Source organism: Brassica napus, chromosome C4 (assembly GCF_020379485.1).
Source record: "Brassica napus cultivar Da-Ae chromosome C4, Da-Ae, whole genome shotgun sequence".
NCBI lineage: Eukaryota > Viridiplantae > Streptophyta > Magnoliopsida > Brassicales > Brassicaceae > Brassica > Brassica napus.
In genome coordinates, this window is record NC_063447.1 from 61,015,656 (window position 1) to 61,033,769 (window position 18,114).

The following is an 18,114-nucleotide window of genomic DNA, read 5'->3' on the forward strand; positions in this document are numbered from 1 at the left end:
TTTATTCTCTACCCTATCAATGCTCTTTTACTAAAAACAAAACATTTAAAACTCCAACAGAATCTCCACCTAACTTATAGTAAGTTTAAGTCAAGTTACAAAAAACTTATATAGCAAGTTATTTTGCTTTATCCATATATACCCTTAATTGGCTAACAGTCAATGAGACATAGGTTCTTTTGATGTAGACAAAAGGATGAGATCCCTGCAATACAAAGGCATTTGCATGGTGTCTCTAGTTGAATCTGTTTCTTCAGTATTCGCTTACATATTAACTTATTGTTTACGTTTTGAGTGACTAATCTAATGGATTCAAATAACTCCACGGTTGTTACAGATAAAGCTTTAGACGCAACAAAACAACTACACATTTTGCAATAAAAAAAGCTTCACTAGATTTGTAAACTAAAAAATAGTGACATTTGGGTGAAGAATTACAATAAATAAAATTAAAAAGGATCTCTCACATGAAAACACAATCTGATGCAGAAAGAAGAAGAAAAAGAAGCTAATAACATCAACCAAACAATGTGCATGCATGATGGGTATTGTAGAATCAATCCATCGACCTCTTGTTCTTGGTTATAGAGGAAGATAAGAGAGGGCCTTCTTCGCCTATATCACACTATATTCTGGTGATGGGACTAAGTTGAACTTAAACACACAGCAAACTTGACACACATTGCATAGTAACCAGATTGTTGAGTTACCAACTGCGGCTTTTTCAGTTGTGACTGCAGCTGCTGTGATGACTCTGTGTCTAATGATCAGAGGAAGTAGTCTGGTGTTCTTCGAGTAACGTCTGGTTCTCCTCTCCTCGGTGCTGGTTCAAACTGCGCTCACAGTTTTATAAGTTAGTTATTTTCCTTCTAATGCTAATATCGGTAGCACAAAAGACATCTGAGTTTTGAGGCAAGACCTGAATGAAGCTGTGGCTCATGCAGTCATCAACCTCAAGAATCGAAGCCATGTTCCCACAACGGTAACAATAGTTCGGTGCACTGAAGATAGTTACCACCTTTTGCTCCTGTCGACGCAAAAAAAAAAAAACAGTATAAAGTGAGTAAAGAATCTTAAGACTCGCAAGGAACAGAGAACGGATGAGTTGAGTTATTACATGAGCCCAGTTGTATCCATCCATAACAAGCTGATGGGCTCTTGCGATCAGCTTCAAGCCGTTTGAGTGGTTGAACTGTTCGGATATGTCCTATGGAAACAACAATGAAAAGAGTTGAAAGTCAGTTAAACACTTAATATAATAAGGAGAGACAGGAAGAGATTCAGGACCGTTCTGAGATTTGCAGGTTACCTGACCAAATGTATATCCAGCACCACGTGGAGAGATTCCCCAACCACAACGGTCATCAGGATCAGACCATAGTAAGTCACACATCGGCCCTTCATGGGGCACTTCTTGAACTCGATCAAAGTTCCTTATGTTGTCAAGGGTTTCGATGGATGGAGACAATCCACCATGAAGGCAAAATATTTCTGACTCAACCTGCAACGGAATAACATAATGATTTGATTATACTTAAAATAACGTAAAGAAAACACCATCATTTTACTCAGATAAGTCACACATGTAACCTTCCATATATATAAGATCTTCCATTCTTTGCATTATTCAAAATACTAACATCTTGCAATTGATAGCACAATACAAAAGTAATTCTTTAGTTCAAAAGAATATTGCTAGCAGAAGATAAAAGGACTGAGCATCTATATTGAAAGACTACATGACTTAATACTCATGTGAACCCCAACATCATAAGAGGAAAAATCGTTTGAAAAATGATAGGTACTAACCAAGGCTGTCAATGGAAAATAGTCGAAGAGGTCCGTAAAGATTTTCCAAACATTTGCGTTGCCATACCTGCAAGAAAAGCAACCTTTGTTAAACAAGTGCCAAATCTACAAACCAAATAATCAAATGCAATCTAGGTAGAAGTTAATTAAGCACCAAACTCGGACGTGTAAGATAATACAATATAAGAACAATTTTGCAAGCAAGCAATTATAAGCTTGAAGGATTAATAGGCACAGCTAGGACAGGGAGGAAAATAAAATATAAGAAAATTCTCACATACACATGTAGCAACCGCATCTACAAAATAAGGATTTTTTTAAGAAGACTCACTTTCGCAGACATTCATCGTAAAATCCATAGACCTGAGTGATCTGCCAGACAGAAGAAAAAGAAGGAAAGTCTGCGTCAGATAAAAAGTATGATGAAAGAAAAGTACTAACCAAAAAACTAATGCGCACAAAATGTATGTTGCAGAGAATAACAAAATTTTAAGAGAATTGTTTTGTGCCAGCCAAGATTTTCACGATGGATAAAGGTCTGGAGAGACCATGTTGTCCAGTATTTAACCTCAGAAGGAGGATATTAAAGTGGAATCAGAGTAATAAGATCATAAAGCATTACTTTACCTGACGACTTTCATGGTTTCCTCTAAGAATGGTGATTCGCTGAGGATAGCGCATCTTCAAGGCGACTAACAGCTGAAAAGAGGACAAAAAGAAGATACACAATCAACATACTTCTCTTAAATAGGGGAAATAGAAGTCTGGATATATACTCCTCGTACCGTAACAGTTTCAACAGAATAATAACCACGGTCAACGTAGTCTCCCATAAACAAGTAATTGGTGTCAGGACACTGCAAAAGAGAGGAAAATGAATACTCCTAAACTTTAACAGAGAAAAAACTAGCATCCATTGTGCATCTCAGTAAGTTTTAAAGATGTTACCATTCCCCCAATACGGAAAAGCTCAGCAAGGTCATGGAACTGTCCATGAATATCACCGCATATTGTCACAGGGCTTTTCACAGGCTGCATACAAGAAAAAAAAATTAAATGAATTAATTCATGGCTAGTAGCACAGTCTACCACATTGAAAATAGAATCACCAAGAGAGGTGAGAGATGCAAGACCAAGAAACTAACCTGAACGTTGCTTTCATCCATTAAGATCTCCTTGGCTTTCTCGCATAACGATCTAACCTAAAAGAAAAATAAAACAACGCGGCATATTATATTCAACTCTTCAGCTTCCAAAAGAGATACAGGATCACCATTAAACACATGAGTTGAAAATGTATACTTGGCAAATGCAACAAACAGGAAAATCAACCACAGTATGATCAGGTTATTGGTTGTTATGAGCTACTTAAAGGTTGTTTGTTGAGTTGCAATAGCTCTCACACAGTAAGAAAGGGTTTTACTTTCACGTTTCTGTTCATTTTCCCCTAATTGAGAAGACAGTGATGAAGCTAAATGATGCGGAAAAAAAAAAAACAATCTTTATCATCTACATCAAATGAACAGCTCCATAGTCAGAGGAACCCACATCACCAGACACATTAAAACTCATCATCAAAGCTAATTCACGAACCCATCAAACTACGGTGAAAATGAACACCGATGAGAACTTATACACATATGTCAAGATCATTCATTTTCTGGAAAGTCTTCATTTTTATACGCTAACGAAAGCAAAGCGATTCGGAATCAAAACAAAAGAAACCCAGATCCAATCATCGATACAACACAGGCCCATAACAACCAAAAAGTAGAAAACTTTCGTCAAGGGCAAAGGAAAAGGCTATCATCTAAGGGGCACCTGTTGCTCGGAGAGGGGCTTGCACTGCATGAGCTGCGAGATCTGCTCATCAAGATCAATGGTTGCGTCCGTTGGTAGCGAATCCACTCCCATTCTCGTTCCTTCCGTCTCCCCTAAATTTCTACGCTTTTCACCACTTTCTATCTTCTTCTTCTCTCGCTTTGTGTGCAGTTAACGAAGATCGAGTTTTGGGATGGCGCGTGAGAAGAGAAGCGAGTGGTGCTTTTTGTAGACTTCGAGCTGTTTCCTCGGATATTACCATAATACCCCCCCCCCCCCCTTTATTAAAATCGTTACCGATAAGCAATCATAAAACCGGTTATTGGCTTCCGCAATTTTAACTTTTAATTGATTCGAGTAGGGCCGGGCATTTTATCCGATATCCGAACAGACTTGAAAAACCCGAACCTGAATCCGAACCGAAGTAGCAAAATCTCCGAACGGGTTTTGTATTAAATAAGTTTGGGTACTCGAACCCGATCGGATATATCTGAAACCCGAAGTCATCCAAACATATGTATACTTTAATCCAAATCTACATCTTTCATCAATATCTTAGCCGATTTTGGTTTAATTAATATTATATAAAATCAATACCAAATCGCTATTTTTCCTAACCTAAACGTGTGCACATATATATATATATATATATATATACATGAATATGTATATTTTTCTTAAACGTAAGAGATTAAAGCACCATCTCCATCTCTTATCTCTTGTCTTCTCTCTACAAGATCTTTTTTTTTTTAATATTGTTCTTTTCACAATCTATGTAAGGTTTCTCAGAGACATTAATTGTTGCCGTCATCAATGATAACCATCATAACGTCCCTGTAACAACCGGAGCCACCTCGAACCATCTTGTTGTTCTTCATACGAAGGGATAGTTTCCATCTATGAAGCTTCTCTTGTTACTATCGATCATGTTACATAACGAAATCAAATGAAGAAATTTTTTTTTACAAGAATTATGTGGTTTAAATTTATCAAATGCTTTGATTTTTTCGGTTATATCCAAAATACTCAAACCCGAACTAAAAATATTTGAATCCGATCAGAAGTGTAGAAATACCCAACCAGATTTTATACTTCTATACCGAAATATCTGATCATCCAAAATTTCTGATCCGAACCCGAACGGATATCCCCGACCGATAGAGTAGATTCGAGAACAAGGCTTTTGTAGACTCCGAGCTGTTTCCTATCGTTTTACTATAATACCCCCCTTTATTAAAAAAAAATCGTTACCGGTAAGCTAATCATAAAACCGGTTGATGATGGTTCCAGCTCTATTTAACTGATTCGAGAAGAAGGCTCTTGTTTCCTTTTCAGCTATTCATCTTCTTCATTAAAGGGTTTTGCGCTCATCTGTTTCTCTCTTTCTCTCTCCCCGTGATGACGACGAGATCTGATTCCGACGAATGTCTTGCTCAGAACCCACTAACCTCCTCTGAGAAAGCTTCGATTTTTCGAGATGGGTTTTCACAAGAGTCGCTAAAGGCCGTTTCTTTGCCGCCACTAGAGAAGGAGGACTCTGTTCGCGAGATGATGAGCTCAGAGAAGGAAGTAAAGTCTCCTCCTTTGGCTTCTGTTCTTGAGAAAGATGAAGAAACCATCCGTTCGGAATCTGCTGAAGCATCTTTCTCCAAAGAACGCGAGTCTATGGACGTGGATTGTCATGGAGTCTTCTCTGTTCCTGAAACCACCTCTGCGCTTCTTGAAGAAGATGGGATCCTTGAGGAGCGGCAACGGGTCAAAGAAACGTCTGCAGAAGCCGATCAAGTTGGAAATGATGTGCACAAGATGGAGGAAGCTGTTGAGGCTGATGGGTCCGTTGTTTGTATCTCTGAGAAGAAGGGACAAGAAGATTCCGATGTTCAGGCTGACGTGGACACGCTTGCAATGGCTTCTGATGTCCGTATCATCGAAAAGAACGGGAACCACCAGCATCAGAAGGTGGAGAGAGTGAGAGTCAAGGACAACGCTTTCGTTGGGAGATCGGTGAAGATCGATGTGGTTGATGACACTGCGTTGCTCAACGTTGTTCCTTTCTCCAAGAAGGCTAAAGACCATCCTAAGCATAAGAAAAACGGAGGGAAACACATTGTTGGTGAGAAGGGAAATGCTTCAAAGGATGTTGAAGGGAATGAGTTGAGGATAATGTACTCTTTAAGCCAGATGAAGTCGATGAGGTATGCTAACATGGGGAATCAGAAGAAACTATGGTGTGACGTGTACGCCAGGCTGCTGCCTGACCTGGTGAATGAGTACGAAGGTCTAGTAGTTAGCTTGAAGAATCAGAAGAATTCAAAGTCTAACATGAGGGAGAGCGGCATAGGTATTCTCGGGTTGTTTTTATTTTATCTTATCTGCTACGTTGTGTGTGTTATTGCCTGTTCTTGGTTGAACATGTTGAGATAAACGTTAGGTCTAAGAAAAATATGTCACTCCAGTTTTAGATTATTAGCTAACGTATATCACCTTAAGCTATATCTTGATGCATTTTGCGTATGTGTGTGTGTCTCCCTCTCTCTCTGCCTATAGCCAAATGAGTTTTCTTTTTTCAAATGGGTCATCAAAGACAAATCCAGTGACGTCAGGTTTAGTGTCAGTGAGTAATCTTTGAGCAGTAGTTATTCCTAAGTATCTCTGTTTAAACCACTTCAATGTGTTTCATCCTCTCTAGCCGTTTTGATGGCTGTTATCTTGTTTCCTGATATGTTCTTCATTTTCTCATCCTTTTCCAGAAACATGTCGGTTTTGATAGGGGCCTTTTTGATTTCTTTTCTACAGGTCCTGTATCGGCTGTACCAAGACGAAACCGTGTGAATATCTTTGTACATTGAGCCGTCACCTGAACAGTTCTGTCCCTTTGGTCACCAGTTTTCGCTTTTCTTAGACACAATATAAACCGTGTGTATACCTCGGTCATTCTTTCTGTATATAGATTCGTTGGTTCAGATTGTAATAGGGGCATATAGTGAGATTCTTTGACTCAAAGTGACCATAACTCTTTGGCTATAAGTGTACATATGTTCATACATATTCAATAAAAATCAAAACTTTCCAAAGCTAATTCTTCCTTTACAATGAAACTCAAAAGTTGACTTCTTAATTTGCTTCTCCTTGAGAAAATTTAGGCACCAAAGAAGTTATAGATGATTTAACTCTTGAAGAAGTAGGAGAAGAGGAGTACAGTGAAGAGAATGACGATTACAATAGCATTTTGAAACCTGCGTTTGCGGTTGATGGAGAACCTGATTTTGAATCTGGACCACCAGAAGATGGCTTTGAATACTTGAGACGAGTCAGGTGGGAGGCTAAGCGTGTTCCAAATGTAAAAGTAGCCAAGATAGATGAAAGCAAGTACATAACCAAAGAGCAAAGTGTTTACATGCCACAGATACCTGAAATCCCCAAGTGTCCAGAGCACTTATTACCTCTCAAGGAATGGGAAGACTCATTGCTTTCTGACTTCTCACACCTTCGCTCGGTACTTGATGAGACCATGCCATCAAATCAGTCCATAGAAGATGTGCTCATGGAGATATTCAACAAGCGTCTCCACACTGTTCCAGATGAGTCATTTGGTGGGTTGGTTTCAGACATACAAGGAATGGACTCGGTGACGCAAGTATCAAGGTTGAAAAAACGTATAGTTTTGGTTGAGAAGGAGAGCCGGTTAGAGAGGAGTGACTGCAAATGGGTGGTAGCGTTATGTGCATCGGTGGAGACTCCTTTGGATGGTGATACTTGCGCTTGTCTCAGGGCTTTTCTGAGGAAGTGTGCGAGTCTTCGTGCGTTAGAGGTTGAAGATGAACAAGTTATCATCATGGCTAATATGCTCATCACCATCGCAGGCAGATACTTTGGCCAAATGAAGTAAGAGACGAACTTAGTTGACAATTGATGCTATTTACTTTGAATCATTGCATGAGAATATATTATCAAAAAAAATCATTGCATGAGAATAAAATTTATGACTAATTTATTGTTTTAAAAATATAAAATATTATTTTCAACAGCAAAAATATAAAATTATAGATATAATATAATATCCACAAATAAAAAAAATTATGTATTGTTTTTTTTTGTAAACCAGAAAAAAAATTATGTATTGTTAAAAAAATTATGTATAAATCACTTATAACTATGGCCATTATGTATATTGATTAAGGTACTTTATTTCTACATCATACTGCATTATGTATAGAACAATACAAAAGGTTATGTAAGATAGAGAATATATATGCTTGTTTTGAAACGCTCCCAGACACTCTTCTCGAGAACGGTCCTTAACCTTTTCAGCTGTTTCTATAGTTGACTTACCTTTTTTGGATAAGTCCTCTGTTTTTTTTTCCCGGACCTTTTCAAATTATTACTCCTTATAGCATTATCCAGCTCTGTTGCCCTCTTGCCTCTCCACTTTTGCGGGTATCCTTCTCCATCACCGGCAGAGGGCCTCTCACAACCTTCGCCCCCTCCTGCTCCCGAATCTGTAGAGAGCTCAGGACCCCTTATGGTCCTCGTCACCCCCTCTTAGAACCACTGCAGCTGAGTGTAGAGTCGACTTGTACTCTTCTAAGTGCGTCCTCTTGTGCGCCCTCCTTTACGTCCTCGTTGCTACTTACTCCAGACCCCATGTCGCTACCCCCCACACGCTATCCACTTGATTCCTAATGGCTCCCCGTCAGTTTACTGCTGCTGAAAAACGAAAGAACATCATGCCCTCAGACCACGCTTAACGCAAGCGTATCAGAGCCCCCGAGTTCGACACTTCTACACTGATCAAAGAAAATGCTCTCACTGCTATTGGGAGAGTTGTGAAACCAAAAGAACAACCCATTGGAGCCCTCTTCTCTGCACTTCCCCGCAAATGTTCTCTCAAGGGAGGGGTCTCGGGATCTGACTTGGGTCTTCACTGCTTCCAGTTCAGATTCGAGCTCGAGGAAGATCTCCTGAAGGTCCTAGCACAAAGACCCTACCACTACAACCATTGGATAGTTATTCTCCAGAGGTGGGAACCTGTTATCTCCCCGACCTTTCCCTCTCAGATCCCCTTTTGGATACACCTACATGGCCTCCCCCTCTATTACTGGCACCAAAATATGATCTACAACATTGGCCATGACCTAGGGACCCTTGAGGACTACAAGATCACTAAGACTTCCGCTAGAATGTGAATCCTTCTTGATGGGTTAAAACCCCTTACAAAGGAGACTTTTTATCGATTTCTCTTCAGGAGAGGAGATCCCAATTTCACTGGAGTATGAGGACCTGAAGTACCACTACTCCAGTTGTAACATGCTCTCTCATCTCTCAAGATACTGCCCCTTGGCGCCAGCAGAGATTGAACCTTGCCCGTGAATCAAGACCTCCAAAGTCACAACATGCCACTCGTTTTGTTTTTTTTCAAAAAAGCTAACATAAGAAGTGAAATAATAAAAGTTTGATGTGAAGAAAGTTTCAAGGCTGTTAAAATTATAAATTTTTGATTAGAGAAAAAGTACATTTATATGGACTTTACAAATGCTGACAAGAAAATGACTTTACAAATAAGCTAAACTCTCTAAGATCTTGATCGGTTAGTAGACTCGGAAAGTTTAAAAATCTTAAATTTTACCAAATATGTGACGGCCCATATTGTAAAGTTTGGATGGACCTTTTTTGCTTTTGTTTGATGATCAGTTTGGGATTAAACCAAAACTTCAATTTCATTTTCAGATTGAACCGGTCTTGGAAGCAAGCTTTCAAAACGTAGCATCAGTCACCATAGTGCGCTCGAAGAACTCATTCATACCACTGACTTTCAAAGTCATATCTCTTCGGGTCATGCAAAATCAAAATAAAAAAAGTCTACATCACAAAACCTTCAGAAACTAACGCACAAACTAGTTGATACATTGCTAGAGAGCTTCATAGAGTAAACCCCACGAGAGTACGCGAGACCTTAATTCCCTTGAAGCAGCTTTTACTGTTCCAGAAGCATTTGATTGAAATGCCATGTCCCTGAAGACCACACCCACAAACATTCAAAAGAAATAAATTAGAACCGAATCGAAGCACGGAGAGCAGGATGAATCAAATGATGTATATAAAAATGTTCATGTACCGTGTCCTTTGCCAACTCTTCTTAGTTGAGCTACATACTCTGAAATTTTCTTGATTGCCTCCACCTGAAGAAATGTTTATTTTGTTTTCCCGAAAGCTCATATAAGATTCTCTTTGACAGCTTAGAAACCAAAGCATAATCTTTGCCACTAACATAGAACACTAAATCGTTTTACCTGCTCGGTCAGAAACTCGCTCTCAATAAAATCAGCCAAGTGAACATCTCCGTTCTTGGAAGCAACCTGTTGAACACAAATCATTACAAGATCTCAGTCAAACAGGATTTTAAGATGTGATAAAAATAAGAGATGTGGTTTTTACATTGTGGAGGTTTAAGAGCTTCTCATTAACCAGTTTCTCCAGTGACAGAGCCAGCTCCATCCCTGCAACAACATATAAGAGAGCTTTAGGTACAATTTTAGAAACATTGAGACATCACCAGTCTCCCTAAGAGAGGAACATTTTCATGATCTTTAAAAGCTTCTTATCTCTCCAAACTTTTATGAATCATAAATGAGAAGTTCTTTCAAAGTGAGAAATAGCAACGTCTGAGCTTACCATAGAGAGCATCTCCTTTATCAACGTGTTCAAACTCCGAGAGAGGCGCTACAATGAACTGTAACTTAACCTTCCCACCACGTTTGTTCTACAATCGAAGAAACATGTTAGAACCTACTCAACTCCAATACTAAAAAAGCTAAATAACTTTCTCCAAAGGACCTGATACTCCATCAACTTCTCAGCATGCTCTCTTTCTTCCACACTCGATTCCTTAAAGAACCTGAAACCAAAAATGCCTATCGGAGCAAGCATACATGGCGTGATACACATACTAAAGATTGTAGACTCACTTGGCAAGACCTTTGAGCGCGACGTTATCTCTATCCAAGTAAGCATACATGGCGTGATACACATACGAGAGATTGTACTCCACACTACAATACAACAACCACACGATGGATAAACCGTCAGCAGCAGATTCTCCAAGTACTAAATCTTGTAACTAATCCACACGAGCTGAGATTCGAAAACTTACTTGATCTGCTCGTTAATCGCGGATTCGCACTCGTCTGAGTACTTTTGACGAGCGAGCGAGACGTGAGCGCTGGTTGGGACGAGATCGAGCTCCTTCTTAACCTCCTCAAACGGCTGGAAAACGACGCCGCTTAGCTCGTCGGTGGTTGAGTCTTTAGTTGCGCGAACAGAGACGGAGAGATTTTCAGATTTTCCAGAAGAAACTCGAAGGTTCGTGGAGGATAGCAGAGGAGAAACGTCCTTGACTCCGCCATGGAGACTCACGAGCGAGAGAGCAGCGGAAGACGAAGAAACCGTCTTGAGAAGCATTTTTCACTGTTGAGATGCTTTCGCCAGAAAAACTGGACAAGGATGATCTTGATGAAGAAGACCGCGAGTGATGATGATGAGGCTGTGGATGGTTGACACGTGGATGGACACGATTGATACATGCGCGTGGAGAGCTTGTGGTTACTTTATCATCCGTATTCCCGTGAATAGATGAATATCATGGCCCTATTTGTTTTTTTTTTTATTTAATATTGACGCATATTTTTTTTTTTCTTTTATGTGAATTAAGTACTTTCACATGTTTCGTTACCTAATTGACCTACTATGTTTTCCATGACTATTTATAAACAATATTAATCACTTTAACATTTAACATCAGAACTAAAATGTGAAAAATTACTTTGCATATAATAATATAGATGTCATGGATATTTAAAAAATTAAAAAAACTAATGTATGATATAGTAGTAACATATAAATCAATTTTGAAAGAGGTCACATGCATGTTTTCATATATACAATAGATTAAAATTTTAGAGGAAATTCTAACTTTACCTTGATATTACTTTTCCAATTTACATTTAAATGATTATCATTTTAATAAATAACTTATGTTTATTATGAAAATAAAACAAAATTAACTCTCATAAATCATTTATAAATGTTTTTAAAAAAATTTATAAATATTTATAAACTTAACCTCACCCTTTAAAACCCAAATATTATAATATTTTTCGATAAATTGTATTTTTTTTTGATTAGTTGTATCCAACTTAGCGTATTTAAAGAAATTTCTCAAAACTTTATTCGTCTTACAATGGAATATAATTGTGTACTTCCATTGGGATTTAACTAGCTAGTTTCGTGTTGGATATTAACCGGTACTTTTAAGTTTAAACCTTCACTAACTAAAATATAAAATATTTTTATTAGAAAAAACATAGTAAAATCATTTTTCTCGGTGAGATTCCTACACAGTAAAATTTTTTTAAAAAAATATTATTTTTTCTTTCAAATTTATATGAAATAAGTACTAATTATAATATAATATTTGTTAATTCATGCTACCGAAGAAAAAAAAGTTAAAAGACGAACGACATATTAATATTTGTTATTTATATTTATAATTGGTAACATAATACAATTTATTATGCCACAAACACTAACAACAATTAATAATATTATTATTTTTCCTCTCACAAAGGCGTGTATTATGATTCACCTTTAGAATATGGCGATTTTATGGCAATTTTTTTCTCTCGATTCTCAAGATACTCCGCTAGTGATTGGCCCTCTGTCAACCAATCAGAATGGAGATAACATCCGGAAGGAATATTTTCTTGCCGCCCAATGGATTAATTTGGAATTTTTCCAAATCTTCGGAAAAGATTTTTCAAAATACTCGGAAAATAAGGAAGATTTACTTAAATCTTCAAACCATTTCAGTGTTTATCTAGGATTCTTCGTGAATTTAACCTCTTCACAAACATTACAGTGCATAAAGAACAAGAAACTTTTCACAGGAAAATCCTTGTTCTTGCTTCCGATGGATATTAACCTAGCTCAGGTTATGCAGAAGATGTCTTTAGAAGAAGACAAACCGGTGGACTTGAAAGAAGATGATGATGTCAACACGGTGATACGGAGTGCTAGAAGTCTGATCGGTAGGCTACTCAATCCGGAATGTCAGAACATGGCTCGAATGCTAAAAACTATGCCAAGAATATGGAAGATCTATGAAAGGGTTAAGGGTATTTCTCTATCGAAGGAGAGTTCTCAGTTCATCTTTGAACTAGAAACAGATCTACAAACGGTCATGAAGCATGGTTTCTGGACTTTCGATGACTGGGGAATGGTAATGGATAGATGGCAGGAGTTTCCACCTCCAAAATTCCTCCAAACAGCGCCGATCTGGATTCAAATCCACAAGATACCAGTTAACTATTTTTCTTTGAAGACAATGGATGCGATAGCTGATGCGGTGGGGCACGTAAAGACCATTGAATATGATCCAGATAAGCCACATCTACTGGAATATGTCAGAGGTTTGGTGATTGTTGACCTTCAGAATCCATTAAGGGATACCAAATCAGTTAATTTACCAAAGGGCCTCTCTGCAATGGTAGATATTGAGTATGAAAGAGTGCGTAAGAAGTGTTTCCAGTGTATGCGACTCTCGCATGAGAAACAGAAATGTCCTCTTCTCAAGAGTGCACGTAACAGAGGAGGTCAAAGCTCAGAACGGCACCCTGAGGAAGTGGTCCCAATTGTTCATCGTCAACACTGCAAGAATGTGGTAGAAACGATCATGCCGATGCTCGCACCAACGGTCCCACCAGGTTTCAGAGCTCCGTTAAACATTTTTGCCCCCAAGGTTTTTGAACAGATGCAGTTGTACATGAACTGTACTGATCCAGAGGAGAGGAGGATACGTGAATTCCGGATGAAGCAAGCTCTGGCTGACCTGGAGAGAAACCCATCTGCTCAACGCTCGTACCTGCGACTTGAAAATCCCCCCAACGTCTCGACGGCTCTAAACACAGACAAAGGAGACGTCTATTACCAAAGAGATTCTAGTCAAAATGAGAGAGTAGCAATGAATGAGTCTGTCGGGTTGATGGATCATCTTGTGACTGATAAGGAATTTCAGATGGTCGGTTCACAAACCCAAATAAGCCCAAAGCTAGCCCCTTTGCAGCTAAGAAAAGGAGAGGAGAGCTCGGAACCGGTAAAGAGGGGTGTTGATCAGCACAACCTAAATGTCATACAAGGAACAGTTGATGAGGACTCGGGAGACTTCAATCCAGTTCCTCACAATAAGAGCTTTGCTATAGGTTATGGTGAGACTTCGTCATCAAAATCAAAGGCCGGTTCTACAAGGAAGAGGCAATCAACGTGGACTAGAAAAAAAAACTCTCAGAGTGCTAAGCGTCAATCGGAGAGGATGGATAATACGGGTAATGAAGAGAAGGACAGCGAGAGTAACTCAAAGAGGAAGGCGAGGTTTCTTCTAAAATTTCCAAAAACTCAAACGGTTTGATGGTTCACCAGAAACCATCCAGTTCTCAATGACGACGCTCAGTTGGAACTGTCGGGGTTTGAGGAGCAACCTGACAGTTCGACGCCTTGAGGAAATGTGTCGTGAGCATTTCCCGGACTTCTTGTTTCTCCTAGAGACTAAAAACTCTAGTAGTCACGTGTCAAGTTTTCAAAGTTCCTTGGGTTATGACCATTGCTTTATGGTGGATCCATTGGGACTTAGTGGTGGTTTGGCGTTGTTTTGGAAGAATAGTTATGAAGTTGAGATATTATCTTCATCGAACCGGATCATTGATGCGAAGGTGAAGATTGGGTCCTTAGCCTTTTATATGTATTTTGTTTACGGAGATCCTGTCCGTCAGCGAAGACAAGAGGTTTGGAACAGACTGGCTGATATTGGAGTACAGAGAAATGGTGGCTGGTTTCTTGTTGGAGATTTCAACGAGATTATGAATAATGAAGAGAAGCTGGGTGGACCTGCATGGCAGGAAAGTTCTTTCTATCCTTTCCGTTCCATGGTTAGAGACTGCCGGATTAAAGAGATACCTAGCTCTGGAAATAGGCTATCGTGGGCCGGTACCAGAGAAATCATGACGAGTGGTGTAAAAGAAAATTTTTGGGTTCAATGCCGGCTTGACAGGGCATTTGGAAATGCCGAATGGTTCAGACTCTTCCCAAGAACTCATTCAACATATCTGGAAAAGTTAGGATCAGATCATCGACCTATCATCACGAGTTTGGCAAAAAGCATTCAAGGACGCACTGGGCGGTTCTGTTTTGATACAAGATGGTGTGCTAAACCGGAAGTTATGGAAATCATCAGGAAAGGATGGGATAGAAATGTCTCAGGAGTGGCTGGGAAGGTCTCGGAACGTATCAAATCATGCCGCAAAGCCTTATCTCGATGGAAGAGAAACGCTACTTGCAACTCCAAGAAGCGCATTCATGAACTCAGGAGAGCCATTGAACATGAGGAGGCCAAACAATTTCCAGACAATGGACTGGTGATGTCGTGGAAGATAGAGCTGGAAAAAGCATATAAAGAGGAGGAAACCTATTGGAAGGAGAAAAGCAAGAACACATGGCTCAAAGCAGGAGACAAGAACACTAAGGTCTTCCATGGGTGGGCTCAATCGAGAAAGATGAAAAACAGAGTATCCTCTCTTATGGACACGGATGGGAATGAGCATTTCGATGAGGAAAGAAAGGGTGACATTGCGGTGAACTATTTCACGAACCTTTTCAAATCATCCAACCCGAGGAGTACAGAGGAGTTACTAGAGGGTTTTGAAGCGAAAGTTTCTGAACGTATGAACCAAACTCTCACGGGTCCAGTCACGACAGGAGAAATTAAAAAAGCGGTTAAAGCAGTCAAAGGAGATAGCTCGCCAGGTGCTGATGGAATGACCGGTAAATTTTTCCAAAATTATTGGAACATCACTGGACCGCAAATAATAAAAGAGGTCAAGGAATTTTTTGCGGGAGGTGATCTTGCTCCGGATTGGAACTTCACACAAATTTGCCTGCTCCCAAAAAAGCCAAACCCGAACCTTATGACATACCTGAGACCTATAAGCTTGTGCTCGGTGGTCTACAAAATGATCTCCAACATCCTTTGTGCTCGTCTCAAGACAATTCTACCACATCTGGTGTCCCCGACCCAAGGAGCTTTCGTTGCTGGCAGGTTGATTTCTGATAATCTCTTACTAGCTCACGAGATGATTCATGGACTGCGTACTAATCCTAACTGCAAGGAGGAGTATATTGCAATTAAAACCGACATGTCTAAAGCCTACGACAGGGTTGAATGGGATTTCCTGGAGGTTTTCTTCGGTAAAATGGGTTTCAGCGACACATGGATACAGTGGATCATGAAGTGTATCCGCTCAGTCTCTTACACGGTTCTCCTGAACGGACAAACTCATGGTCATATCAAACCAGAACGGGGAATACGTCAAGGAGATCCTCTCTCACCTTTCCTGTTCATTTTGTGTATCGAGGCTCTGGTACATGTCATGCACAGAGCGGAGATCAGAGGAGACTTACAAGGGATGAAATTATCAAAGAAGTGTCCTGCAGTGCAACATCTACTTTTCGCTGACGACAGCTTATTCTTGTGTAGAGCATTTCTTCCTGAGATCGCAAACTTTCTACATTGTCTCAAGTTGTATGGTGATTCTTCAGGACAAGTCATCAATTTTCAGAAGTCTGCGATCACCTTTGGGGCTGATATAGATGCGGTAACAAGAAGAGTTATAGCTGAGCTGTGTGGGATTGAGAATGAAGGAGGGGATGGTAAATATCTGGGCCTCCCAGAGTGTTTTAGTGGCTCCAAACAGAAATTCCTAGCTTTTATTGGTGAGAAACTTAACAAAAGAATCAATGGCTGGTTTGCTAAGAAGCTCTCTCATGGCGGGAAAGAAGTTCTTTTAAAATCTATTGCCATGGCGTTGCCAGTTTACGCCATGTCATGTTTCCGTCTTACAAAACATCATTGCCGGAAAATTATGAGCGCCATGTCAAGTTACTGGTGGGATGCATGTAATGACAAACGGAAAATCCATTGGATCGCATGGGAGAAAATGTGCTTGTCAAAGGAGAATGGTGGTCTCGGTTTTAAAGACATTGAGCTCTTTTACCAGGCTTTACTTGCCAAACAAGCTTGGCGCCTTTTCAACAATCCCGATAGCCTTTTGGCGCAGGTGTATAAGGGGAGGTACTACTCATCGTCTGACTTCTTAGAATGTGGGAAAGGCTATCGGCCATCTTATGCCTGGAGGAGTATACTATATGGTAGAGATCTTCTCAAAAAGGGGTTGATACAATCGATTGGTAATGGTGCATCTATGCGGATCTGGTCAGAAAAATGGATTATGGATTCATGTCCAAGGCAACCAGTTAACAAGGAGATCAACATTGATGTGAATCAAAGGGTTAGTTCTTTGATCAATCCAAATGGTGAATGGGACATTAATATTTTGAACGAGCTCTTTCCAGTTAATGAAGTTGCAAGGATTGTCAAGATCCAACCGGGGAGAGTTGAGGATATGAAGATTTGGTCCCTCACAGATCATGGTGCATACTCGGTTAAAAGTGGATATTGGTTGGCAGTAAACAACTTTCAAAATGTTGGAAACTCTCGGCCTGTTATGGAGCAGGAGATCATTGAAGTGAAAAAGAAAGTCTGGAAAATCAAAACGCTTCCCAAGATTAGAACGTTCCTGTGGAGAGCTGTTTCAGGCGCTTTGGCTGTTGCAGACAGACTGAGAAAGAGAGGTATCATTTTGGATACAGTTTGCACACTATGCAATAGTAACACTGAGTCCATAAATCATATTCTTTTCCAATGTCTGCCGGCGCTCGAGATTCTTCAATCAGTTAATTTTCCGCCTGATCCCTCATCCATACGAAGTCTTTGTCAAATCATAAAGCTGGCCTTGGAGATGATGTCTGATGTAACAATATCAGAGACCAATCGGAGAGCTATTCCTTGGTTGCTATGGGCAATTTGGAAAAATCGCAACTCCATCATCTATGCTGGGACTCAAATTTCTGTGGAGGTTCTAACTCATCAAGCTGTTGAGGAAGCTACAATTTGGACGGAGGTAAACAACTCTGCTACGACTCTATCCTCCCTTTCTCCGGCTTTGGTTATTGCACCTCGTTGGTCCCCTCCAAGGACTGGCTTTGTCAAATGCAATGTCAATGCGAACTGGAGAAACTCATCGTCTCTGTATGGCGGAGCATGGATAACTAGAGATCACGAAGGTACAGTACTACACCATGCTAGAGATGCTTTCACAGGTGTTCCGAATAGGCTAACGGCAGAGCTGCGCTGCATTGTTTGGTCCATGAAAAGTCAAATCGATCTGGGGCATCACGAGGTGATCTTTGCCATTGATAATAAAGAGGCATTCGCAGCTCTTGCAAATGTAGCAGCTTGGCCGCGATATAGATCATCACTCGAGCAAATTATGGTTTTGAAAACGAGGTTTAGAACGACAAGTTTTGAACAAGAATCTGAGA

The 18,114-nt window shown here is 39.9% G+C and overlaps 3 protein-coding genes across 3 annotated transcripts; 1 reads left to right on the top strand and 2 right to left on the bottom strand.

Moving 5' to 3' along the window:
- Window positions 1-370: 370 nt before the first annotated feature.
- LOC106391723 (serine/threonine-protein phosphatase PP2A-3 catalytic subunit) lies at window positions 371-3,865 on the bottom strand. The gene is made up of 11 exons (XM_013832423.3): window positions 3,631-3,865; window positions 2,955-3,011; window positions 2,758-2,841; window positions 2,595-2,666; window positions 2,437-2,508; window positions 2,141-2,181; window positions 1,810-1,876; window positions 1,310-1,501; window positions 1,118-1,207; window positions 920-1,027; window positions 371-833 (listed from the first exon to the last, which is right to left on the bottom strand). Exons 1-11 carry the CDS (start codon window positions 3,721-3,723, stop codon window positions 768-770), a joined length of 942 nt encoding a protein of 313 aa, XP_013687877.1. The 5' UTR covers window positions 3,724-3,865; the 3' UTR covers window positions 371-767.
- Window positions 3,866-3,977: 112 nt separating this feature from the next.
- On the top strand, window positions 3,978-7,942 carry LOC106392403. The gene is made up of 2 exons (XM_048755235.1): window positions 3,978-5,971; window positions 6,774-7,942. The coding sequence occupies exons 1-2, from the start codon at window positions 5,029-5,031 to the stop codon at window positions 7,517-7,519; spliced, it is 1,689 nt and encodes a 562-aa protein (XP_048611192.1). The 5' UTR covers window positions 3,978-5,028; the 3' UTR covers window positions 7,520-7,942.
- Window positions 7,943-9,409: 1,467 nt separating this feature from the next.
- LOC106391722 (ferritin-4, chloroplastic) lies at window positions 9,410-11,238 on the bottom strand. The gene is made up of 8 exons (XM_013832422.2): window positions 10,781-11,238; window positions 10,596-10,679; window positions 10,465-10,525; window positions 10,303-10,390; window positions 10,066-10,127; window positions 9,921-9,986; window positions 9,746-9,809; window positions 9,410-9,642 (listed from the first exon to the last, which is right to left on the bottom strand). The coding sequence occupies exons 1-8, from the start codon at window positions 11,086-11,088 to the stop codon at window positions 9,605-9,607; spliced, it is 771 nt and encodes a 256-aa protein (XP_013687876.1). The 5' UTR covers window positions 11,089-11,238; the 3' UTR covers window positions 9,410-9,604.
- Between the last annotated feature and the right edge of the window lie 6,876 nt (window positions 11,239-18,114).